General features: G+C 36.6%; 3 protein-coding genes across 7 annotated transcripts; all 3 read left to right on the forward strand.

The window, feature by feature from the left end:
* Window positions 1-880: 880 nt before the first annotated feature.
* Window positions 881-7,255, forward strand: LOC147949725 (protein TIME FOR COFFEE). 4 transcript variants are annotated; one of them, XM_087507919.1, is made up of 12 exons: window positions 881-1,270; window positions 1,362-1,910; window positions 2,010-2,209; window positions 2,295-2,604; window positions 2,709-3,045; window positions 3,127-3,175; window positions 3,270-3,347; window positions 3,506-3,740; window positions 3,832-3,898; window positions 3,986-4,055; window positions 4,143-4,475; window positions 4,567-7,255. In XM_087507919.1, the coding sequence occupies exons 1-12, from the start codon at window positions 1,171-1,173 to the stop codon at window positions 6,964-6,966; spliced, it is 4,728 nt and encodes a 1,575-aa protein (XP_087364045.1). In that variant the 5' UTR covers window positions 881-1,170; the 3' UTR covers window positions 6,967-7,255. The 4 variants fall into 4 exon arrangements, with proteins under 4 accessions (XP_087364045.1, XP_087364048.1, XP_087364050.1 ...); XM_087507922.1 differs by having other exon boundaries at window positions 3,509-3,740; XM_087507924.1 differs by having other exon boundaries at window positions 3,136-3,175.
* A 5,069-nt stretch (window positions 7,256-12,324) lies between these two features.
* Window positions 12,325-16,960, forward strand: LOC104787405 (linoleate 9S-lipoxygenase 5). Of its 2 annotated transcripts, none has more exons than XM_010512985.3 (9): window positions 12,325-12,791; window positions 13,138-13,436; window positions 14,146-14,389; window positions 14,473-14,811; window positions 14,876-14,961; window positions 15,064-15,171; window positions 15,272-15,576; window positions 15,670-15,933; window positions 16,031-16,960. In XM_010512985.3, exons 1-9 carry the CDS (start codon window positions 12,545-12,547, stop codon window positions 16,797-16,799), a joined length of 2,661 nt encoding a protein of 886 aa, XP_010511287.1. In that variant the 5' UTR covers window positions 12,325-12,544; the 3' UTR covers window positions 16,800-16,960. The 2 variants fall into 2 exon arrangements, 1 of the variants encoding a protein (XP_010511287.1); XR_015594929.1 differs by having other exon boundaries at window positions 12,376-12,791; window positions 15,272-15,587.
* Window positions 16,961-19,580: 2,620 nt separating this feature from the next.
* On the forward strand, window positions 19,581-23,869 carry LOC147949726 (linoleate 9S-lipoxygenase 5-like). The gene is made up of 9 exons (XM_087507947.1): window positions 19,581-19,867; window positions 20,198-20,496; window positions 21,089-21,332; window positions 21,405-21,743; window positions 21,827-21,912; window positions 22,014-22,121; window positions 22,229-22,533; window positions 22,620-22,883; window positions 22,978-23,869. Exons 1-9 carry the CDS (start codon window positions 19,723-19,725, stop codon window positions 23,744-23,746), a joined length of 2,559 nt encoding a protein of 852 aa, XP_087364073.1. The 5' UTR covers window positions 19,581-19,722; the 3' UTR covers window positions 23,747-23,869.
* Window positions 23,870-26,222: the final 2,353 nt, after the last annotated feature.

The following is a 26,222-nucleotide window of genomic DNA, read 5'->3' on the forward strand; positions in this document are numbered from 1 at the left end:
TAATTAGAAAACATGATATATATAATAAAAAAATTTACTAGCATTTCTTTCACATAAGTAAAAAAAATTAACTACAACATCATTACTATAGATTATTATAAAAATTTAAATTTACGTTTACATATATAGAGATACTTTTAAAATATATATAAATTACAGGTTATGAGCCATGTATAAAAGTTTTTAATTCTATTGATTTCCTTATTAATTAATAACTAAAAACATCCCAACATTATGATTAATTAAAACTATAACTAATTTAGTCAAAAGTATAAAGGTATGAAACTTTTCATTTACTAAAATAAAACTAACTACATCAATATTAAAAGTGTTTCATTCACTTTTTTACTAAAAGACAAGAGTTTCTTATTTACATGTATTACCTTCACGTTTTTTTTTTTTTTTTTTTAACAGTCAGTGAATGGAAACACATAAGTGGAAAAACTACTTGAACTAAAGAACCACTCTTTTTCCCATTAACCATTCAAAGCCTAAGCTCTGACAGCTAATTTTTTGTAAAGGTCATGTTCACTCAAATGACTTAGTCTAGTATAGTTGTTCGGTTAGGATGAAATGGTGGTTTGTATGAATGTAAATAACTCCTTATCAATATATATTCAGTCAGATGACAAAAAAAAAAAAGAATCCGACTAGGAAAATAATATTATTTATATAAATTAAAACCGAAAAAATTAGTAATGTGTTAACAAATAAGATATCATTTTTGTGTGGGTCTCACCTTGGATGCTGACTAATTAAAGAAATAAAAGATTACTTTTTTAAAAAATGATAATAATAAAATAATAATCGGTGGTAAATATAATAAATGAGGAAAAATTTAATTATTATATGTAAGATCTCTTATTATTAACGGAGGGCTGAGATTTTTTCAGCTGGTTATAAAGCGGATCGTGACCGTTAGATGAATTCACACCGACGGTGAAGATTGAGAAAATGTTTGACGGCAGGGAGATATGAGCCGTGGATTTATTCGCTACTGCCCTTTTATGAGGAGCACAAATAAAGGAGATAATGGGAAGCAAGTAGAGAGATAGAGGAAAGAGAGAGAGAGAGACAGAAAGAGAGATAAAAGAGAGAGAAAGGGGTTACGATTTAGGGAGAAAGAAGAAGGAAGAAGAAGAGGGAGAGAGTTATAGAGAAACAAAGAAGATGGATAGAAATAGAGAAGCTAGAAGAGTACCTATGGCTGCTGCCGGAAATGGTATTTCACGGCGGAGACATAGAGCCGGAAGTTTCAGAGATTCTCCAGGTTTTTTTTTTCATTTATTTTCACGTTATTTCTTCAGATCTGGGAGAAACCGTTTGATTCTGATGTTATTTTTTTTTTTGTTTTTTTTCAGAAGAGGAAGGTCCGGTGGAGTTACCGGAGGCGGCGAGATTGAGAGATCGAGGAGGGAGTAATAAGAAGGATCGAGATCGGGAACGTGATAGAGACAGAGAGAGGGAAAGAGAAAGAGATAGGGAGAGAGATCGGTTAAACAGCCGGAGTAAAAGGAGAAGAGGAGAACGTTTAATGATGGTTCATGGTAATTTAGACGACGGTGGTGACGATAGCTCTGAAGAGAGTGTTAACGACGATGAAGAATACGACGACGGAGGTGTAGGACCACCTTCTTCTTTGAAGATGCTTCCTCCCACGAACATCTCCGCCGCTTCGTTCTCGTCGTCTCTTTCGAATCATCATCATCACAACGGTGGTAGCGGTAATCTCCATCACCACAACAACCATCACAGCCACAATATTAATAACCACCATCAGAGGAAAAATTTCCCGCCGACGAAAGTTTTCAGATCGAATCCTTCTCCGGCGCCGGTTTCACCTCTCGTGTCGACATGGAAAGCCGCGGACGAGATGATCGGTGTTTCGGTTCCTAGAAAAGCTCGGTCAGGTAGAGAGGTGGAAATTTACATTTGTAAACAAATCTCTCGCTGATCTAAATAAATCTCTCTTCACGGATCTTCTAATCTCTTTTTTTTTTTTTTTACAGCTTGTACCAAGAGACCGCATGAATCATGGGCGTCGAGTACTACCGGCGGTGGTGTTTTTGCTTCCGGTGAACAAATCCATCGGCAAGTATCGTCAACGTCTCCAGCTAATAGAGTTAGTCCAGCTTCGATTCTAGCTTCTCCGTCTCCTCCAGCTCCTACATCTCCTTCTTCTTCAAGCGTTTCTGTCCGGAAAAAATTGGTTAGTCTCTCTTATTTTTCACTCTCCCAAATCTCTCCTTGTTTTTTTTTTTGACTTATATAGTTTTATTCGTTTTATTTTGAAGCCGTCCGGGACGAAACAGAAGCCGTTACCGCCGAAGTCATTATCATCGTGTAAGTTATCATCTCCGGTGGCTGTTCAAGACGAGATCGAGATCGAGATTGCAGAAGTGTTGTACGGTATGATGAGGATGCCTTTAGCTACATCAAAACAAGAATCCGCCGGAAACGATTTGACGGAGGCAGGTGCGAAATCAACTGTAGAAGTCAAATCTAGAGTATCGTCGCCGCCGATCTCTAATCCTCAAAGTCTTCCTCAATCATCATCCATCACACTGGCTGCAAATTCAAGTTCGTCTAATGTTTCAGCCATCGGTAAGTCTTCTTCTCCATTCACAATCAAGAATCATCTCTTGATTTGTTTGTTTTGTTTTTTTTCTTCATCTTCTTACTTTGTTTTATCGTTTTGGTTTTCTCAGCTCCTAAAAGAAAGAAACCGAGACACGTCAAATACGAAGACGAGAACAGTTCTCGCGTCACTACGATCAAATCTGAAACTGAAGCTCCTTCGAAAAGTCAAGTTCCGTTGAGTGATCAGCTAAAAAGCTCAGGATCCGGCGAAGGAATTAGCTCTGTGTTGGATTCAACCATTCCTCAAGCGAGAGAAATCCACGCGGCGTTAGATTCGAGATCAGGAAGTGAGAAAAGAGCGGAGAACAATCATATGTCAAAAGAGGAAGTTGTATTGCCGAAAGTGGAGTCTTCTTCAGGATTTAGATCCGATGGTGATGGAGCTACCACTTTAGGAGCTAAATCGTACGCATTCAAATCTATTTACATTTTTTTTTTCTCGAAATTTTACCTAATTTTTGGTACTGAAGAGTTTTTTTTATAAAAATCATGTAGGAGTTCGCCGGAAAAGGAGAAGTTTGAGATAGATCTGATGGTAAGTGTCAATTTTTAATTTAATTTAATTAATTAATTTTTTTTTCTTTTTTGGAAAGCTCTTTTTGCTCATTTTTTTATTTAAATCGGTTCAGGCGCCACCGCCGGTGAGATCTTCGCCGGTGGAATGTGTGGCAGCAGAAGCTAAACCTAAAGTCACGGAAGTGGAAACGGTGAGTGGGACCTACTTTTTGTTTGGTAATATATATTGTGATAATTGGGGGTATATCCATCATTACTTTTCTTTGCTTTTTTGGCTCTCTTTGTCTTATCTTCTTCTTTTACGCCCCCATCTTTGTTTAATTCTCTCCCGTATCTACACTCAATGTAGCAGGAAGCAAAGCCTCTGTTAAAGGAAGATAGAGGTGCTGCGACGTCGACGATTCATGATTCTGAGGAGAAGAAGAGACCTAGAATGGTGGCGGAAGCTGAACACCATAAGTTAGAGAGGAACTGTGAACTCAAACTCGACATTGATAAATCTGATCATGTTGGTTTAGTAAACAAGCAGCATCATGTTCAGAAACAGCCACCGCAACAACAACTATCTCTTCCTGATAAAACAGGTAAAGATTTTTTATTTTCCATGTTTCTTGAGTTTTGGTGATTTAGTTAAAATGGTGTCCCTCATTTTTTTTGTTTTTCTGAATTTTCCAGCTCAAGGTAGCCATTTACCTCTGCATATGTCTATGCCTGGCTGGCCTGGTGGTCTTCCTACAATGGGGTATGCTTTTTGTAATTTTAGCATGTGGAACTTTGAAAAGTCTCCTTTTTTCTCCCCCTTGAATTAATGGAAACTTTGATGAAACAGATACATGGCGGCACCTACACAAGGAGTTGTGCCTACGGATACCAGTTCCTTATCAGCTGCAGCAATGCAGGTAATTTTCATTGGATGTGCTACTAGAAAAATCCTCTTTCACACTTTCTTTCCTGCTGTTATTAATTTGAATTTTGATCTTGTGCAGCCTCCTCCGCATTTACTTTTTAATCAACCGAGGCCTAAGCGATGTGCCACACACTGCTACATTGCTCGAAATATTCAATCTCATCAGCAATTTACAAAGATGAATCCTTTCTGGCCTGCAGCAGCAAGCTCAGCTCCACTGTATGGGACCAAGGCCTGTAATCTCAGTCTCATGCCTCCCACAGAACTTCAGGGGAGTGTTTTGGGTAGAAGTTCCAACCCTGTTCAAGATAAGAACTCTCAATCTACTTCTAAAAGCTCAGTAGATACAGCTCAACGAAATCAAATATTGCTTCAACAAGCTCTGCCACCTGGTGCAGCTAATAACATCTTGGTTAGTTTTTTTTGGGTCATTTATCTGGCATGCATATCAAGTTTTTTCGTCTTTACGAGCTCATTGTTGTTTTTTGTTTCTCCCATTGTAGCATGGACCTACATTCATTTTTCCCATGGGCCAACAGCCTCATGCAGCTGCTACAATAGCTGCTGCATCTGTCAGACCTTCTAATAGTGGTATCACGTCTTCTGGAGCAACACCTACTTCAACCTCCATGAATGTTTCTGCATTGGCTACTCCTGCTGGTGCGCCAACAATGAGCTTCAGTTATCCGGCCATGCCAGGAAATGAAACGCAATACCTGGCCATTTTGCAGAATAACGGTTATCCGTTTCCAGTCCCAGCTCATGTTGGTGCGCCACCTGCTTATAGAGGAGCTCCTGGGCAACCGATGCCATTCTTTAATGGTCAATTCTATTCCTCCCAAATGATCCAGCCTCCACATCATCAGCCACAGAAGCAGCAACAACAGCAGCAAAATGGTCAAATGCTCCAGAGCCATGCTCCTAGCAACCAAAGTGGGAGTGTTTCCACTGGTTCCTCAGCAGCACAAAAGCATCTGCAGAATCAACAGCTGAGGCCACCGATTAATCACGGGAACTCCCAAGGATTTCCAACTCACAAAGTCGGGTCTCAACCTTTGAGTTTTCAGCAAAGGCAGCAACCAAGAGAAAATGCAACTCAGCATAGCGAGACTGTCGGGGAAGATAGCCCATCAACTGCTGATAGCCGGGGTTCGCGTTCCAATGTTGCTTGTGGCCAGAACTATGGTATGGCAATGCAACCAACCAACTTGGCTTTGATGAGTTCAGCAGCACCTGGTGGTGGAGTGGTTGGATCGTCTAGCAGCCATGGTGAAAAGAAAGCACAGCAGCAGGTTTCAAAAGCTGGTGCAGAATCCTTCCAGTCACAGGGTTATGCTATGACCTTTGCGACATTCAATGGGGCTAACACTGCTCCTACCCTGAACATGTCTTCAATTGCTCAGAATCACCCTATGTTCCACAACATGCCAGAAGCAGCGAGGCAAGGTTATCAGATGATGGCAGTTGCTCAAGCAGCTCAACAGAAAATAAACTACAGTGCTTCTCTAGAAGATGGAAAATCTGGGTCTGTTGGTCCTGCTGCTAATACCACAGAGGAACAAAGGAAGACAGGAGGAACAACAGGGAAAATAAGTGGTGGGAATGGGGGGCAGTCGATTGCTTTCTCTAACAAACACGATTTAGCTGATGCATCTGTTTCTGCTGTCACGAGTGGTAGCATTGTAGATAGCTCATCCCGTTTGCTCAACCTTGGTTCTGCTCTGCCACAGAGTTCGGGTTCTATGACCACATCTCATCATCATCACCAGCAACAACTACAACAACAACAACAGCAACAGCAGCAGCATATGCAACGGAGTCAATCGCAGCAACCTTATACCATGTATCTCCAGAAGCAACAGCGCTATGCAACTTCAGTCGCTGCTTCTGCTGCCAGAACCAAAGGGCCCGTGGCAAGTAATGGGAGTGGTTTACCTGATCACAATATCACCACGTCACCTGCGGGAACCACCAAGTTTGCAAATGCTAATTCAGGGTTCCCCCAGAACCTTGTCCAGTCGAGCAACAATCAGGTGCAGTCTTCTCAGTGGAAAAACAATTCACCCAGGACATCAAATACTGCCCAAGCTCAGTCTCCTTCGATTCTGTCACCATCATCATCAGTTGCTGCTGCATCGTCCCTTAGAAACGTCTCGCATAAACAGCAAAGCCGTCCCCAGCAATCGCAGATATCTTTTGCAGCAAACTCAAAACCAATGGGTTCTGGTTCACCAATGCAGCAGGTGCAAGGAGGTACAAACCACCAGGCTCCGTCTCCACCAATGATAGTTGGGTCGCCTTCAACGTCTTCTGTCTCCAAAAACGCCAGTGGAAGCCCAAGAACAACTGCTTCCGCTTCCTCGGGGGCGAATAAAGGTGGACAAGCTTCATCTACTACTCATTCATCATCTCAGCAGTCTAAGAACTTACAGTCTGCAGCAGTGGCGTCATCTACTGGTGGGAGGAATAACGGTCCTTCTGTTCTCGGAAACCCAACCACGAGCTCTGGATCCAAGTTGCAACAACAACAGCAGCAGCAGCAGTTGCCAAAGCATGGGTTGCAGCAGCAAGCACAGCTTTTCTTCTCTAACCCTTATATGCAAGCTCAACATCAACATCAACAGCAACAGATCACTATATCTCCTTCTGGTGGGTATTACATTCAAAGACATCAGCAACAGTCAGGTTCAGCACCTGCTGGTGCAGCCACATGTCTTCCAGTCACAGGAGCCGTTACCGCAACTTCAGATCCAGCGAAAGCCATCGCGGCCGCAGCTGCTGCCAATAACTTGAAAGGAGGAAGTGGTATGGGGAAGACGCCTCCAGGGTTCCCAGATGTGCACGCGGTTCCCTCTGCGGTTCAGGTGAAACCCGTGAATCAGAAGCAACAAGCGGGTGAGTGAAACACGTTTAAAACCCATTTGCTAACTTGAAAGACTCTGAATGGGGGTTGGGAAGTTCCGGTTATTTAGCTTGCGCTGGCGAGAAGAAAGAAAAGGACTTTGGAGTCGGAGAAATGTAGACGGAACAGAACACCCACAAGGGATGACAATTTTTTGGAGTTGGTGGTGCTTTTTAAAAGCATTGTGTACAATTAGTGTTTATATTATTCTGACAGGAACCTACGGTTTCATTTCCAAAAAAAAGAACAAAAAAAGCCACGAAGTTCTAATTTAAGAAAAATTTTATTCATTCTTCTCGGGGAGGTTTGAGTTTTGTGTTTAGTGCTTTCAGGTAACCAAAAAATAAAATGTGGGAGAAGCAATCCAGCGAGCAGTAAAAAAAAAACTTAAACCTGTGTAATTTGGGTTGTTTAATGTTTAGCATGAAACAGTATTTTATGAATTTGTTATACTAGTTGTATCAGATGCAGCAGTAAAAACAAATTTGTAGTGACAGAGTTGCTGATAATGGAGATATGGTTAAAGGCACACGCGTGCAAACTTACAAGCTTTGCCAAATTAGCTCTCTTTTATTTCACTTTAAACCTTTTCTTTCTATTTCTGTTTTTGACTTTTTTCCCTTTTCTATATGTTAATAACCTTCACCACATCATTTTTTTTTTTCTATGTGCAAATCTTTTTGTCCGTTTCTTTGTAAACAAATAAGTTACCGGTGGATGGAAAAAATCTACCACTCGTAATGAAACATTTGAAAGTTTTGAGGACATGGTGCTAAAATTAAGGCAATACCATTTGGAGTGTCTTCTTCACAGTCACTATGTAGGAATGTGTCTATAAAGTCTATATACAATGAAGCTAAACCTCAATATAATTTTACTTTTTAAAAACCATCTCAAAAATTTGGATTATATGCTCTTCAATGAAAAGATCGATACTTTTACAACTTTTTTTTGGGTACATTTTTAAGTTTATTATGGAGTCTAAGAGAAGGACTACAATATCAAAAGTGAGGGTCCCTTAAGGCAATAATTAAAACGTATGGGGTTCAATTTCGAAATCTCTGAAAATTGGAATGGGGCCCACTTGACAAACTCCAAAAGAGTCAGCGGTCCACTAATTAAACTTTGTGGGCTCAGACTATTATATGTCTCGTTGTTCCTGGCCCACTTACAGTATACCGAATATACCTAAATTTTTAATTTTCTTATGGTTTTTTTTTCTCTAAATAATATCTCCAATCAAATACATCCTTATATATATATTTTAAGAAAATATTTATTTGTAATTTAAATATATATCTCATTCCATGCTAGTGACAGGTCCTTTAACAAGGCAAATATAATATTATTGTTTTTTTGCCACTACTTACGAAACCACTTCTTTTTTTTAGATAACCAAGTTCTGTGGAATTTAGTTGCTTGGTGCTTGATTAACAATGTAGATTCTTTTATTCTTACACCTGCTATATATTTTGGGTTGTAAAATTAAAAGAGAAAATAATGGCAAAACTCCTTTTTAACCTTTTACTTTTTCTAAATTGTTTTCACTCTAAGAAAAGACAAATTTTTGTTTTAGCCTTTTAGGTGAAAATAAGCCATGTGTAAGGAGGGCAAGACCATTGTCCCACCACATGCATTCCCCTATCTCCAAGGTATATACAATAATTACAACTGCTTTAGTAATTGCAGTTTTAGAGTTTTTCTCTACTACGACAAATTGTTTTACCGGATTTATAATGGAGATGATGTATTAATGTAACCCTTTAATTAGAGCCTCTAGCTAACAAAGCCTTCACCTATATAAAGTGCTCGCCTGAGTCTAAAAGGTGATCCTATTAATTTGCCTATGCCTGAGTCTAAAAGGTGATCCTATTAATTTGCCTATGTGCCTCACCTACTACGTACGTACTACTACCAACATGGGTTGGCTCATTGGACAGTGCATTAGTGAGTCATAACACATGGGTCAAGGACTCAAGAATAACCGAAAAGAAATCAACTCATTAATCATCATGTTATTCACTTCATCCTCCTCCACTTTCCTAGCTTGACACAGTTCAGTTTGGTATCCAGAGAGGATACCTAAGCACGCTTCATAATTTGGCTTCATATTCGTGATATAGGCTGACTACAAGCGTTCGTTTGAGGAATTGAGGATTGAACTTTCCAAGTAAACTATGTAAGAAGATTTGTCACCTCCTTTGTTTGATGATATTGTAATTTGGATTCGTTATTCATTCCGTAATGGGAACCTCAAGTCAATTTGCAAGCTCATCTGCGGTCATCTATTGTTTGCGGAGGGAGAGAAATGCACGGCTCCACACATTAATGGTTAATCTCAAAGCCCGCTCAAATTCTAGTTAAAGAATAGTTATAATTTCGAGAAAGAAGTCATCATGCAAAACAACTACTTAATTAACTCAAACCCACCAGTCCCTATATCATGTATCAACACATGTGATTCACATTTCGCTTGAATATTCATTTCTTTCGTGGGCAGCTAAAAGAAAAAGAAAGAAAGATTTTTCGTTTTAATTTAATGCAATAAAGCGTGTGTTGATTCCTAACACGGTTAACAAGTTAAAGAAGAGTATCTCCTCCAATTAGAAAGAAGAGAAACTAACAAAACATGTTTCGGAATGGTGGTTAAGCACCTAATCTCTAGCTTTACTACTCTTTTTTAATCATATATTTCGTTGTCCTTCTATCTAATTATTAACTTTATATATATTCAATAATCGCTTGTTGGATCTATGTATTCGAATTTTAGTTTTCAAACTTGTTCTGTATTCCCTGTTCTCTAATTATAAAATGTTTTTAGCGGTTTTTTCGTATTTCATTTTTTTATAAGTTTTCATATTTGAAGTTTCGACACACATTATAAATTGGTTGAATTTCTATTAAATGAGTTCTTTTATAGTATAAAAGTTAGATACTTTTGTTTATACGTTTTTAACTAAAACATATCCTAAAAAACAGGGAGAGTAAACTTAATTTAGTGAAAGCGGTAATTATATTTAATGATGTTTGTGTTGTGGTATTTGAGTATTTCAATGGGCAATTTGGTTCAATGTATTGTAATAACCAATGGTAATGATATTTGTGAGTATTTGAGTATTTTAGTTGGCAATCTTGTTCAATGTATTGTGTGCTAATTATATTGATGATGTTTGTGTAATGGTATTTGAGTATATCAATGGGCAATTTTGTTCAATGTATTCCACTAACAGTGGTTAAATCCGTTAAATGATGATGTCTTTTATGATAGTATTCAAATGAATTTATTAAGGGTTGTTGAATACTAGGTAAAAATTAAGGATCTGTTTATTCTTAGCTTATTTACTCTTGCACCATTGGCTAACACAATGAAATTGTATATTTCTTAATTTTTAAAAAATTGCCTATCTAGACTTGTTCAGAACTGTCAATTGACTATCAAGATTGATATTTGTAATAAAGAATTAACTAGAAAGGTTGTTTATAATACAATAGTACTCCGATCCGTATTTCATTGTGGGACTGTTTTTACGTGATTGAATTTTCATAGTATTGTCCTTAAATATTAAGTACATCTCCACGTAACGTCAACATTTTGGCAAATTTTGGGATAAGTTGGCCTTATTTATATTCTGATAAAGGTCTTTGTCCATGTAAGTTTTTCTTGGGTTTTGAAAGTATTATGGAGATGGAAGAAGCTTAAGTTATGGATGAAAACAAGGAAAATTGATACTGTAATATACAATTTGAAACAAATTTCAGTATATAGTTTTATGTAGTTATATAGAAAATGTAAGAAAAAGGAGTCTTCAGTCATTGTTTTCTCTTTGACGATAATATCCTTTGATATAAGAAGCTATCCAACAATTTTTAGGCAGTTGCTTTTGGTTTTACTTCCACGACTTGGATACGAAAGTGATTGACAAAGGAGATAGTATATTTTGTTACATAAGGTTTCTGTTTCTTATTCGATCTTCAGAGAATGGAGGACAAACCAAACAAACGTAAACGTAAAAGCAAAAAAAACAAAAATGGAAATATAGTTTATACTCTAGACGACTATACGTACTTTTAAATTAGCATAAACTAATATATAAGTATACGTACGTATATTTAATATTGCATAAATACATCTAGATGATACTAAAATAGAAAATGCAGCTCCTAGCTGATTCATGATGGCTGGCTACAAGTAGGATGGTCAAAAACTATTCATGTGTCAATTTCATAACCTATATATTTGTACCGAATTGTACCTATTGCCAATATATAAGATATGAAAAACAGAAAAGTTTATTAATGAAATATGAAATATTTTTTTCCTTAGCTTATAACATACAATTTTGACCCAACAAAAAAATCAAATTATGGAGTTTAGCAGTTTGAATTAGTATCTTGATCGTATAACTAATTGAACTCATAATCTGATCAAATTTATCTTGTTGATAATAAGTTATTAACCTTTATATGTTTTACATGTAATCACGTCCTTAGATCGTTATATGAAGTAGGTATAGAAGACTACAACTAGGAGTCAATGTGAAGAAGATAACTTGTAAGATCTTAACTTACGAAAAAAGCATTCAATTTTTAAAGATAGTAATGGCTGTACTTGAGAGAAGAAATTGCTAAAGATATTTAATTTGCACCGTACGGATCATCATACGATTGTTCCAAATGATGTATGTTCTAAGTTGTAACATTCTTAAACCATTAGCTATGTACTATATATAAGACTGCTTTATTCATAAAATTGTTGCGGACCAAATATTAATATACTGAAACAAAAAATTACATACTAAATTTAGTTTATTTATAAATTACTCGTTTTTGATCATTTACTATAATACACATGACCTAAACTAGATAAAAGAACCTAGATAGTCTCATTAATATATCCTAAAGACTAAAACTAATATATGAAATGTATATTCATAATTCATGTATAGGCTGATTCAAAACAAATTTTAGTTATGTTTAAAATTCTTTGTCTTGTAAAACTCCACGTCTTCTTAATTAGAAGACTACATTCAACTTTACAAAAAAAGTTAAGACTGTTTTTTTTATAAAAATTGTTATCCTTCTGATTTACAAACAAAAGTCTTAATATTTTTTCTAATTAACAAGCTGAAATAATATAGGTAAAATTGAATTTAATTTTTAAAAAACTGCATAGAAAACAAAATAAACATTATTTAGTTGTGTGTAAAATATTTTGTTACTAATTCTTTTTTTTTTTAACAGCTGTTGTTAGTAATTACACTAGTAGACAATAAATAACATTAAAATATATATTTTCAGATACAACTCATTTTCTTTTTCTTAGTGTAATTTTAAGGAAAAGATTTACTAAAAGTGGATTAATAATTTATTGTAGAAAAAATCTAAAACCCTCTTAAGATTCAATATAAATAGAGTATCACATTAACATCAGATTTGTGTAATATGCGAAAAAGAAGAACATTCTTTATAAACCTCACACATCTCTCTCTAGCTTCATTATACCATACCCCAAGCTTAGAATCTCTCTCCTCACCTTTTCTTCAACCTCACTCTGAGAAAATTCTGCAATATATATCGCCATGATCCACACCGACATCGCAGAGATCTTATGCGTCAAACCCAAGACGAAGAAGAAGACAAAGACGATGGAGCAAGATGTCAAGAAGACGAAGACTAAGACGATGAAGATAGAAGGAGAAGTGGTTGTGATGAAGAAGAACCTTCTTGATTTCAAAGACGTCATGGCTTCTCTTCTTGATCGAGTCCATGAGCTTCTTGGTCGTCGCGTCTCTCTCCACCTCATCAGCTCTCTCCAACCCGACCCGGGTATCCATTCTTTCTTTAACCCGACCCGTTTACGTTTTGCATTCAGATCCACATCTTAAAAAGTTATCCTCTTTTTTCCCATTTCATCACTAAAGTTTCCATCTTTTATTAGCTCGATTCATGAAACAGAGGATTACTCTGTTTTTTTCTTACATCAGTCTTGTTCTTATTTGGTTAATTGTTCAAAGAATCGATTTTGAGAAGAAACTAAGATTAGTGGTTTCATTGTTGTTATAAACCATGATGTTTTTTATTTTTTATTTATTTATTTAGTTTATCCAACATTCCAACCTAAGTTTCTGTGTTTTACTTTAAATAAAATAATATTTTGGGTATTACGTATCAGCCAATGAGAAGAGAGGAAGACTTGGAAAAGCAGCACATCTGGAGAAATGGGTAACAAAAATAAAAACGTCAGTAACCGCTGAGGAAACCGCGTTTGGAGTGACGTTTGATTGGGACGAGTCAATGGGACCACCAGCTGCGTTTGTGATCAAGAACCACCACCATAGCCAATTCTACCTTAAGTCCCTCACCCTCCGCGGCTTCCCTGAAGGCGAAGGCGGTCCGATACATTTCATATGCAATTCTTGGATCTACCCGAATCATCGATACCGTTCTGACCGCTTTTTCTTCTCTAACAAGGTAAGACGCTAATTGGGGACAAGTGGGGTTTGGTAATAATATAATACACTAATTGACCTGAAAGTACTAGTTTTTATATTCGACTTGGATTTCTATATTATATTCTATATCTAATCCTAGATTGCTAAGATTTTCCATGTGATAAATATTCTTAAGGGGGTACTGGTTAGTGGTATGTTAGTAGGAAACATACTAATCCATATGACATTACTTTTAGTGTTAATAATTTATTTTGATTGAATAGAAGAGAGTCTTGGAATATTCGTGTACGTGTGTACAACTTAGTATTGTACCAAAGAATGAAACCGGACCTTTACGGGTCTATCTATCTTTACAAGTCACCTTCTATGCCTTTATTCCAAATCTATTTCTATATATTATAGAATCTTTTTTTTTATATATATAACGTGATAACGATAACTATTTTTAAGTGATTTATATTGATATATTTTTCTTGATTTTTATTCTTATTACTCAACCTTGATTTGGTTTATTGTTGGTTACACAATAAAGTAGGGTGGGACTGGCTGTCTGGCTCTACTATAGTGTCAACAGTCAAAAACGAATATAGGGGTTGGAGATTTAAATTCAATTTTATCTTTAATATTTAACCTAATTTAAACCGGTGGATTCATGTAAATAGTACGGTGAGGTGATAAGTTTACAAATTTTTTAATACATATATGTTTCTATTTAAATTAATAAAAAGGCATATCTTCCAAGTAAAACACCAGAGCTAGTGAAAGAGTTAAGAGAAGAAGAGCTAATGAATTTAAGAGGTAATGAAAAAGGAGGAGAACTCAAAGAATGGGACAGAGTTTACGACTACGCTTGTTACAACGACTTAGGTGCTCCGGAGAAAGGTCCTCACTCAGTCCGTCTAGTTCTCGGTGGTTCACCTGAGCTGCCTTATCCTCGCCGTGGAAAAACCGGCCGCAAACCCAATAAAGCCGGTTAGTCAACTCAAACTTTTGAAATCATATATACATTGCAAAACTCAATGGTTACTTGACTTGGACATCAATGTTTTGATCAGACCCTAAGTCCGAGAGCAGGCTAGCATTTCTAAACCTCAACATATACGTGCCACGAGACGAGCGGTTTAGCCATGTGAAGTTTTCTGACTTCCTCGCTTACGCACTCAAAGCGGTGACTCAAGTGCTCGTCCCAGAGATCTCCTCAGTTTGCGACAAGACCATCAACGAGTTTGACTCCTTTGAAAATGTTTTTCACCTCTATGACGGTAGTATTAAGCTCGCCAATGGTCACACCATTTCTAAGCTCCGTGAAATTATTCCATGGGAGATGTTTAGAGAGCTCGTCCGTAATGATGGAGAACGGTTCTTGAAGTTTCCCTTGCCTGACATCCTCAAAGGTAACATATAAACAGTTATATATTTTATAGTTTTTGATATATATGATTTTTTATATTGTTACAGAGAGTAGATCAGCTTGGAGAACCGACGAAGAGTTTGCCAGGGAAATGCTGGCTGGTCTCAATCCAGTGGTGATTAGTCGTCTGCAGGTTTAAATCTTATCTTATCATTCAACTTCTTCTTTGGAATAATTGAAAAATATCGGGGGATCTCGCTTGATTACTAGATAATTTGAATATACAAAACTGTAGGAGTTTCCACCAAAGAGCAATTTGGACTCTACAAAGTATGGAAATCAAAATAGTTCCATACGAGAAGAGCACATAGAATCATATATGAACGGCCTCAGTGTCCAAGAAGTAAGTATAATATAGTTTTCTTGTTTGGCAAGTAACAGATTTATAGCCATTTGTAGCTAACTGCAATTGGTTTTTTTTTTTTGTATTGTAAAAAAAAAAGGCTTTGGAACATAATAAGCTATACATATTGGATCACCATGACGCATTAATGCCTTACCTGACGCGGATAAACTCAACAAACACTAAAACCTACGCGACTCGAACCCTTCTGTTGCTTCAGGAAGATGGAACTCTGAAGCCTCTCGCAATAGAGTTGAGTCTTCCACACGCACAAGGCGAATCACATGGATCCGTGAGCAAAGTTTTTACACCAGCAGAGACAGGAATAGAGGGATCGGTTTGGCAGCTTGCTAAGGCTTATGCGGCGGTTAATGATTCCGGTTATCACCAGCTCATAAGCCATTGGTAAATAAATGGTGACAACATTGTGAACTAACTAGAAAATGACCAAGATTTGATTTCAATTTTAAGTAACCGGTTTATTTCTGGTTTTTGCAGGTTGCAGACGCATGCAGTGATTGAACCGTTTATAATAGCGTCGAATAGGCAACTTAGTGTGGTCCATCCGATCTATAAGCTGCTACATCCTCATTTTCGTGACACAATGAACATCAATGCATTGGCGCGACATGTCCTTATAAATTCAGACGGAGTTCTGGAGAGAACGGTCTTCCCGGGCCGATACGCCATGGAACTATCTTCTTCAATTTACAAGAATTGGGTTTTCACCGATCAAGCTCTCCCTAAAGATCTCCTCAAAAGGTAAGAAGCATCTAGTCTCCTGCTACATGATTCTTGAGTCATAAGTAAACCTAGAGTCTTGTGGGACACATAATCTTAACATGCCCTGTTTCTGCAGAGGGCTTGCCGTGGAAGATCCAAGCAGCGACAATGGTGTTAAGCTTTTGATCGAGGATTACCCTTATGCGGTCGACGGTTTAGAGATTTGGTCAGCGATCAAAACGTGGGTCACTGAGTACTGCTCATTCTATTACAAGAATGACAAAACCGTCCAAACCGATATAGAGATCCAGTCATGGTGGACCGAGCTCCGAACCAAAGGCCACGGGGACAAACAACACGAATCATGGTGGCCATCGATGCAAACCCGCGATGACCTCATCGAGTCCTGCACGATCATCATTTGGATCGCCTCTGCTCTTCACGCAGCAGTCAATTTTGGACAGTATCCTTACGCCGGGTTTCTCCCAAACCGACCTACAGTCAGCCGCCGATTTATGCCAGAGCCAGGCACCGTTGAGTACACTGAGCTGGCAGAAGACACTGACGTAGCGTTCTTGAAGACGATCACGCCGCAGTTACAGACTCTTCTTGGGATCTCCATCATAGAGACCTTGTCAATGCACTCAACGGACGAGATTTACTTAGGGCAAAGAGAGTCACCGAACTGGACAGCTGATGATGAGGCTTTGGAGGCGTTTAAACGGTTTGGGAAAGAACTGGAGCTGATAGAGAACAATATTATAAAAAGAAACAATGACAAGAGATTCAAGAATAGGACCGGACCGGTTAACATACCATACACTCTGTTATACCCAAATACTACGGATTACACGAGAGAAGGAGGACTTACTGGGAAAGGGATCCCTAACAGTGTCTCAATCTAGAGTTTCTTTTCTTGATTATGTGATTATTTATTTTAACTTAATATTTTCTTTTCTTTTGGGTTTTGCTAGATATTATAAACTCTTCTACGTTACTATCCACTATTCATATGATTCACATTGTCGCTCAAAGTGAATATATTTTTCCCCTTGGGTTTTATTTACTTCCCACCACTGTTTAAGACTTTAAGTGTTTATATAACTATTTTAGTCTATTTCTCTCTAACAATATAGATCTCGATCTCCACAGATTTTGTGTGCTAGTAGTATATAAAAGTACATATTAGATGATTCGTATATAAGTATAAAATTACATCCCAAGAGACGGAAATCGTATCGTCGATGCTTTGGCTAAAAGGGTACTTCTGATTTATAATGAACCCACCCGTGTTTAATGAAAGTAGCTGATTGTTCAAAAAAAAAGATTCGTATATAAGTATAAAATTACATAATCCAATAGAGGTTCTCTTATACATATTAGATGATTCTTATATAAGTATAAAATTACATAATCTAATAGAGGATCTCTTATAATAGGCATAAAAACTTTGACAACTTCGAGGAGTAATCCAATAGAGGTTCTCTTATAAGAATTAAATGGGTTAATTTTATCTTTAGTTAATTAATTGACATTGTATGTTCAAAAGCTACATATATAAATGTTGGTCCGTCGATCATTAATTAAGGTAATATGCAAAATCTTTGACTATCTCTGTAGTATTTTTAAGCAAGTTCATTAGTAAAATAATTTACTCCATAAGTTCAAAGGCTATATGCTAAACGCAAAGGGTGCCAATACAATCGAGTAGGTGAGTATGTATGTTATACGGGGTTAAACATTTTCTATTCGATTTATACAGTAATATGTACCTGCAAAAGCAAATTGAACCATGTCTTCCCAATTAATAGGTTCAAAAAAAAAAAAATGCATACGAGAGCTTCCACGCAAAATGTACATTGAACGAAATCTAAATTTCATTGTCGTAAAAATGGAAGCATATATTCAGTTATATATTGATTGAGAGTAGTACATTTAAACTTCAGAGCGAACATCGTAAAATAAGATAAAGTTTATATTTAAAAATGTTCTATCAACTGTTTCAACGTAACAACCACGCTGTCTTAATTCTAACAACTGACTTCGAATTCCTAACAAACGTGCACATGCACATTTTTCAGGTTTTGAATTTTTTTTTTGGCTATGCAAGTTGAGAAAAATTCTACATGAAGTTAATGATTCTTGGGAGCAGAATTTGATCTCCACAAAGTTAACGATCCTTCGTCAGAATCAACGTCAATCCCCTAACCCATAAAATGTACATTATAAGATTGTTCATAAGCTTATTTATTGATTAATATCACGGTAATTACAAAACTGCTAAGAGCTAACAGTCTAGAAAAAGAGTATTCGTAACAGATCCAATCATCAATGATGTTATATACTATCAGTTCAATTTATAATCTAGAACGTTGAGATAAAGACACGTGACGACATCTTCTGTGCGAAGACACGACTGACACAAACCCACATCAATATGTATGTTGTTGATAATAAGATAAAGTTTATATGTTTTACATATAACCCCACATCGTTTTATGAAGTAGGTATAGAAGACTTGAACCACATCGTTTTATGGAGTAGGTATAGAAGACTAGAACCACATCGTTTTATGGAGTCTATGTGAAGAAGATAAGTACTTTTATGACCTTGACTTAGGAAAAAGGCATGCAATATGCAAAGATAGTAATGACTGTACGTACTTCAGAGAGGAAATAGCTAAAGATATTTAATTTGCAGCACCTGCACCGTACGGATCATGTTAATCCAGATGATGTATGTTCTAAGTTGTAACATTTTTACATAGACATAATCGATTCTCAGACCATTAGCTATGTAGTGTGTAGGATATATACGACTGGTTTATTCATGAGATTATTGCAGTATATATTTGTATATTGTTTTTATTAAATTTGAATTAAGGGGGAAAAACATGCAAACAGACCAAATATTAATATATTGAAACAAAAAAATTACATTACTCCCAAATAAATTTATAATCTTAATTCTATTAATCGGTTTTGATCATTTATTATAATTGAAAAAGACATTTGACTAAAACTAGTAAATGAACCTAGATAGTCTCATTAATATAAATCCTAAAGGCTAAAACTAAGATATGAAACGTATATATTCATGCATGTATAGGCTGATTCAAAACAAACTTTAATTATGCATAAAATTTATAATTGATTTGTCTCGTAAAACTCGGTGTCTTAATGAGAAGACTACATTCAACTTTCCAAAAAAAAAAAAAAAAGTATTTCCTTCCATTCATAAAGAATGTCATTTTTTTTTTACACACAACTAAATAACTTTCTCTTTTTAATTTACAGGTTAGATAATATAGGTAAATTGATATTAAATTTAAAAACCTGCATAGCAAAGACACAAAATTTAAAAAAAAAATGTCAAAACAACACTTTTTTTTTGGTTAAAAAAAACAACACTATTTGTTACTATTTTTTTTAACATCTGTTGTTATTAATTATACTAGTAGATAATAAATATTATAATCTATATTCTCAGAATTCAACTCTTTATCTTTTTTATAATGAACAAGGTGAATATTTATGTCAATACATAGTACTTGGTGTAGTTTTGAAGAAATGCTTTTACGGGAATTGGATAAATAATTTATTGTAGGAAAAGAATGTAAAAACTAAAACCCTTTGGTGTTCAGTCTAGAGTCAATATAAATAGAGTATCACATTAACATCATATTTGTGTAATATGCGAAAAAGAAGAACATTCTTATAATCCTCACACATCTCTCTCTATTATCTTCATACCATACCCCAAGCTTAGAATCTCTCTACTCTCGCTCTCTCTTTTCACCTTTTCTTCAACCTCACTCTAAGAAAGACGATGAAGATAGAAGGAGAAGTGGTTGTGATGAAGAAGAACGTTCTTGATTTCAAAGACGTCATGGCTTCTCTTCTTGATCGAATCCATGAACTTCTTGGTCGTCGCGTCTCTCTTCACCTTATCAGCTCTCTCCAACCCGACCCCGGTATTCATTCTTTCTTTTACCCGACCCGTTTACATTTTGCATTCAGTTCCACCTCTCATTTTTTTTCGATTTTATCACTAAAGTTTCCATCTTTTATTAAAAACGTTGGCTCGACTCTTGAAATAGAGGATTACTCTGTTTTTTCTTAAATCAATCAAATTTGAGAATAAACTAAGATTAATAGTCACTATAGTAGATTCATTTGTTGTTATAAACCATGATGTTGTGACAAATTTTTTATTTTTTTATTTATTTAGTTTATCCAACATTCCAACCTAAGTTTCTGTGTTTTACTTTAAATAAAATAATATTTTGGGTATTATGAATCAGCCAATGAGAAGAGAGGTAGACTTGGGAAAGCAGCACATCTGGAGAATTGGGTAACAAAAATAAAAACCTCAGTAACCGCAGAGGAAACCACGTTTGGAGTCACGTTTGATTGGGATGAGTCAATGGGACCACCGGCTGCGTTTGTGATCAAGAACCACCACCATAGCCAATTCTACATTAAGTCTCTCACCCTTCGCGGCTTCCCTGAAGGCGAAGGCGGTCCGATACATTTCCTATGCAATTCTTGGATCTACCCGAGTCACCGATACCGTTCCGACCGCGTTTTCTTCTCTAACAAGGTAACACGCTAAAACGAATTGGGACAAGTGGGCAAGTCATAATATTACAATACACAAACTGACCTAGAAGTACTAACTTTTTGGTTTTTTACATTCGACTTGGAACTCTATATAATTATATTCTATAACTAATACTGATAATATTCTTGAACCGCAGCTCATTCTTTCTAACTAATATTTGAGAATCTAATCTGATAAGTAGAGGGGATCAAATTAACTATTTAAGGGGGTACTGTGAAGTAATAGGAAACATCTGAATCCATATGACATTATATATCTTTATAGTTAAAAATTTATTTTAGCTAGAGTTTTGGAATATTCAGTGTACTTGTGTGTATAACAACAAAACATATTATTGTACAAAAGAATGAAACCGGATTTACAAATCACCTTCTTCCTTTATTCCTAATAATTTTCTGTAACGTGATAACGACAACTATATTATTAAGTTATTGATATTTACATTTTTTTCTCGTTTTTTAATTCTTACCACACAACCTTGATTTGGTAGTATATTAAATTTGATTTTATCTTTAGTATTCAACCAAATTACTAAACTTTTTTTTGTTTTTTTGAATTGCATTTAAAAAAGGCATATCTTCCAAGTAATATGCCGGAGCTACTAAAAGAACTGAGAGAAGAAGAGCTAATGAATCTAAGAGGTAACCAGAAAGAAGGAGAACTCAAAGAATGGGACAGAGTTTACGACTACGCTTATTACAACGACTTAGGTGCTCCGGAGAAAGGTCCTAACTCAGTCCGTCCGGTTCTCGGTGGTTCATCTGATCTTCCTTATCCCCGTCGTGGAAAAACTGGCCGTAAACCAAATATAGCAGGTTAGTCAACTCAAACTTTTTAATTAATATATATATATATGTTTACTTGACATATACGCATTGTTTGATTAGACCCTAAGTCGGAGAGCAGGCTCGCTCTCCTCAACCTTAACATATACGTGCCACGGGATGAGCGGTTTAGCCATGTGAAGTTCTCTGATGTCCTCGTTTACGCACTCAAAGCGGTGACTCAAGTGCTTGTCCCTGAGATCGCCTCTGTTTGCAACAAGACCATCAACGAGTTTGACTCCTATGAAGATGTTTTTCACCTCTATGACGATGGTATTAAGCTTGCCGATGGTCACACAATTTCTAAGCTTCGTGACATTATTCCATGGGAGATATTTAGAGAGCTCATTCGTAATGATGGAGAACGATTCTTGAAGTTTCCATTGCCTGACATCCTTAAAGGTAACGTATAAACAGTTAGATAATCGATTTAGACCTAAACTTTTTATACATTTTGACATACAATGATCCTATATTTGTTACAGAGAGTAGGTCTGCTTGGAGAACTGATGAAGAGTTTGCAAGGGAAATGTTGGCTGGTCTCAATCCAGTGGTGATTAGTCGTCTCCAGGTTTGTATGTTATCATTTAACTTCTTCTTAATTTGAAATAATTGAAATTCATCGATTGATCTCGCTTGATTACTAAATAATTTGGATATACAAAAATGCAGGAGTTTCCACCAAAGAGCAATCTGGACTCTGCGAAGTATGGAAATCAAGATAGCTCAATACGCGAAGAGCACATAGAAGCAAACATGAACGGCCTCAATGTCCTAGACGTAAGTATATATAATATACTTGTACTTGTTTGACAAGTAACAGCTCTATAGTCATTGTAGTTAACTACAATTGGTTCTATTTGGTTTTGTGTTTGTATAAAAAATAGGCTTTCGAACAGAATAAGCTATACATATTGGACCACCATGACGCATTAATGCCTTACCTGGCGCGGATAAACACAACAAACACTAAAACCTACGCGACTCGAACCCTTCTGTTGCTTCAAGAAGACGGAACTCTGAAGCCTCTCGCAATAGAGCTTAGTCTTCCACACGCCCAAGGTGAAGCACATGGATCCGTGAGCAAAGTTTTCACACCAGCAAAGACAGGAGTAGAGGGATCGATTTGGCAGCTTGCAAAGGCTTATGCGGCGGTTAATGATTCTGGTTATCACCAGCTTATAAGCCATTGGTAAATAAATGGTGACAACATTGTGGATTAGCTAAAAAGATTTGATTTTCGGTTTGAAGTAACCGGTTTGTTTATGGTTTTTGCAGGTTGCAGACGCATGCGGTGATTGAACCGTTTATAATAGCGTCGAATAGGCAACTCAGTGTGGTCCATCCGATCTATAAGCTGCTACATCCTCATTTCCGTGACACGATGAACATCAATGCATTGGCGCGACATGTCCTCATAAACTCAGACGGGATTCTGGAGATAACGGTCTTTCCTGGTCGATACGCCATGGAACTATCTTCTTCAATTTACAAGAATTGGGTTTTCACCGATCAAGCTCTCCCCAAAGATCTTGTCAAAAGGTAAAACATCAAGTCTTTTCTACACAATTCTTGGGCCACAAGTAAACCTAGAGTCTTGTGGGACACGTAACCTTAAAATGCTTTGTTTCTGCAGAGGAGTTGCCGTGGAAGATCCAAATAGTGATAGTGGTGTTAAGCTTTTGATCGAGGATTACCCTTATGCTGTTGACGGTTTAGAGATTTGGTCAGCGATCAAAAGGTGGGTCACAAAGTACTGCTCATTCTATTACAAGAATGACAAAACCGTCCAAACCGATACAGAGATCCAGTCATGGTGGACCGAGCTCCGAACCATAGGCCATGGTGACAAACAACACGAATCATGGTGGCCATCGATGCAAACCCGCGACGACCTCATCGAATCCTGCACGATCATCATTTGGATCGCTTCTGCTCTTCATGCAGCTGTCAATTTCGGACAGTATCCTTACGCCGGATTTCTCCCTAACCGGCCTACGGTCAGTCGCCAATTTATGCCAGAGCCAGGAACCGTTGAGTATACTGAGTTGGCAGAAGACACTGACGTAGCGTTCTTGAAGACGATAACGCCGCAGCTACAAACTCTTCTTGGGATCTCAATCATAGAGACCTTGTCTCTGCATTCAACGGACGAGGTCTACTTAGGGCAGAGAGAATCACTGAATTGGACGGCTGATGATGAGGCTTTGGAGGCGTTTAAACGGTTTGGGAAAGAACTGGAGCTGATAGAGAACAACATTATAAAGAGAAACAATAACAAGAGATTTAAGAACAGGACCGGACTGGTTAACATACCGTACACTCTCTTATACCCGAATACTACGGATTACACAAGAGAAGGTGGGCTTACTGGAAAAGGGATCCCCAACAGTGTCTCAGTCTAGAGTTGCTCTTCTCGATTTCGTGATATGTCTCTTTTTATAACTTAATTATTATCCTTTTTTTGGGTTTTGCTTGCTATTATGAACTCTTCTACGTTACTATCAATTCTTTTGGGTCGTTCAAAATTATATATTTTTCCCCTTGGTTTTATTTACTTCTCACCACTGTTTGAGTATTTATATAACTATTTAGTCTATTTTTCTCTAACTATATGGATCTCGATTGATCTCCACCTATTTTGTGTGCTAGTATTATATAAAAAAGTTGTGGAAATGTATGTCAAGTTTATAGTGGAGGATCAAAATATGTTCCACTACAACGAAACCAATTAAAGAGTACGTATTAGATGATTCGAATATAACACAGAATTATTTATTTTCTATCAATGTTCAGTTTACCACAGAATTAAAACACATCACTCCGAAGTCCTAAATAAAGAAGAAGCTAAAAAGCTGTGTAAACTCAACATTTATCTATGATCAATCACGTTTTCACCTAGTTATATAACATATACCGCTACGGCCTGTTCGTTTCATATAGACGCTACGGCAATTTTACATTTAATTCTTATTTTATTTTTATAAATTTATATAATTATATTTTGAATCAACAAAACATAATTTAAATATATTTACAACCATAAGAAATGTTTATTTAATTTAGCTAATAATATTCTTTTGGTTAAATCTATAATTATAACAACATATTTGTCATAAATTATGAGCTAAATTAAAACAAATATAGTAAATCAAAACATTGGACTAAAAGTAATATAAAAATTATAATAAAAAAATATAGACGAAGTCTTTACAATTAAAATAATAAATGAAGTCATAAACAAAAATGATAGACGAAGTCATTAATTAAAATAATAAACAAACATCATAAAAATATAAGAAAAATTTCTAATAAGGTAAACGACCTTGACCATATTCATTCGTGATGTTGTCACGCAAAGCTTCCATCGCTCTATCCCGTATGAAGTTGTGTAGTGTAATCGTTGTCGTTACGAGTTTAATCTAATTAGTGAGACCTTATTTTGGATGCTTACGATCCAAAATCCTCCATTTTGTTTTCCATACTCCAAATGTCCTTTCAATCACATATCGCAGACCTAAATGCTTTCTGTTGAACAACTCTCATGCACTTACTGGTGGTCCTCCTCTAGCAAATTGACCAAGATGATATCGCAAACCACGATATGGACCAAGTGCTCCATCAGATCGACTTGGAGGGTGAACCAGGATATGAGTTCCATCGAGTGCTCCAACAAAAACTTTAAAAAATGGCCAACATCAATCATCATTCCTCAAAGCAGGGTTTACTCTTGTAAATTCATCTTCTTGTGGCTTTAGTGTATCTGCTGCAAACTTGATGAGAGCACTCAAAACATCATCAACCTTCCTTTTCACTGTATCCAATGACCGTTGATATCTTGCAGCTATATCTCGGATAGTTTTATCCTGACCAACGACCTCAAGAAACATGGCAATAGATTCCTCAATGTAGACATTTTCAGACTCTTGTAATCCATGTCGCATAGTTAGCATTACATAAACCTCAAAAGTTCTTTGGTTCATTTGGAGAATGTCATAACAATGAATCTTAACCCACTAGGTATCGATTGATTTTAGTGGTCTCAGGAGATAATTGGTGATTGAACGGTGAAAGTGAACTAAATCATGCTAACCCAATGAATCTTAACCCTTATCATACTAACCCAACAATTCAAATCCCAAATTAAGTCGTGTAGTGAAGCAAAAAACCAATATACATCGAGAGGGAATTAGAGAGAGACGAAGAAACTCACAGATTGGGATAGAGATATGGAGAGTGGAGAGAGATAGAGCAGATATGAGCTTTGTCGTAAAGAAGGAGCTAATGCCGAGCTTTGCTGAGCTTCGCCGTGTAGAGAGACAGAGAAGGAGCTTTGCCGTCACCGTGAAGAGAGACTGAGAAAAAGAAGCGATGAAGATGAAGATTTAAGGTTAGGTTTATTTGTGATTTCTCAAAAATAATAAGGGTATTTTTGTTCTTTGCCACATTTAACGCTAGGTAGTAGGTTCTAATCGCAAACGCTGAATTTGTCCAAAATTTTTGCTGCTGCATTTTGACGTAAGTACTTTACGGCTACAAAACGAATAACGATACATGCGTTTACCGCAGCCGCAAGTACTTGCGGTAACCAAACGAACAACCCCAGAGTCAAGGACCAGAAGTCATAAATATACTTATAGAGATGAGAGCGAGGACACACAATTGTAAACAAGAGAAAATACAACCACTTGTAAAGCATTTCATTCAATCGATCAATATTAATCCGTTTCGTTCATTGATCTAATCATGCAAACTGTTCTTAGCTAAGAGCGTAACCCGAAGTCCTCATGTTTTTGTAGTTAATTATCACAAAAGAACATAGGAGTAGCTAGTATTTAAAAAATGTTCTATAAATTGTTTCAACGTAACGACCGCGCTGTC

Source organism: Camelina sativa, chromosome 1 (genome assembly GCF_030686135.1).
Source record: "Camelina sativa cultivar CO46 ecotype springtype chromosome 1, ASM3068613v1".
Lineage (NCBI taxonomy): Eukaryota > Viridiplantae > Streptophyta > Magnoliopsida > Brassicales > Brassicaceae > Camelina > Camelina sativa.

Excerpts from the sequence above, each read along its gene's own strand:
- LOC147949725 (XM_087507919.1), top strand. The coding sequence starts at position 1,171 with ATGGATAGAAATAGAGAAGCTAGAAGAGTACCTATGGCTGCTGCCGGA. Across the intron at positions 3,176-3,269 it reads AGTTTGAGATAGATCTGATG|GCGCCACCGCCGGTGAGATC; the intron begins GTAAGTGTCAAT and ends AAATCGGTTCAG. Across the intron at positions 3,741-3,831 it reads ATCTCTTCCTGATAAAACAG|CTCAAGGTAGCCATTTACCT; the intron begins GTAAAGATTTTT and ends TGAATTTTCCAG.
- LOC104787405 (XM_010512985.3), top strand. The coding sequence starts at position 12,545 with ATGATCCACACCGACATCGCAGAGATCTTATGCGTCAAACCCAAGACG. Across the intron at positions 15,577-15,669 it reads CACCAGCTCATAAGCCATTG|GTTGCAGACGCATGCAGTGA; the intron begins GTAAATAAATGG and ends TGGTTTTTGCAG. Across the intron at positions 15,934-16,030 it reads CCTAAAGATCTCCTCAAAAG|AGGGCTTGCCGTGGAAGATC; the intron begins GTAAGAAGCATC and ends CTGTTTCTGCAG.
- LOC147949726 (XM_087507947.1), top strand. The coding sequence starts at position 19,723 with ATGAAGATAGAAGGAGAAGTGGTTGTGATGAAGAAGAACGTTCTTGAT. Across the intron at positions 19,868-20,197 it reads CTCTCTCCAACCCGACCCCG|CCAATGAGAAGAGAGGTAGA; the intron begins GTATTCATTCTT and ends ATTATGAATCAG. Across the intron at positions 21,333-21,404 it reads CCGTAAACCAAATATAGCAG|ACCCTAAGTCGGAGAGCAGG; the intron begins GTTAGTCAACTC and ends TTGTTTGATTAG.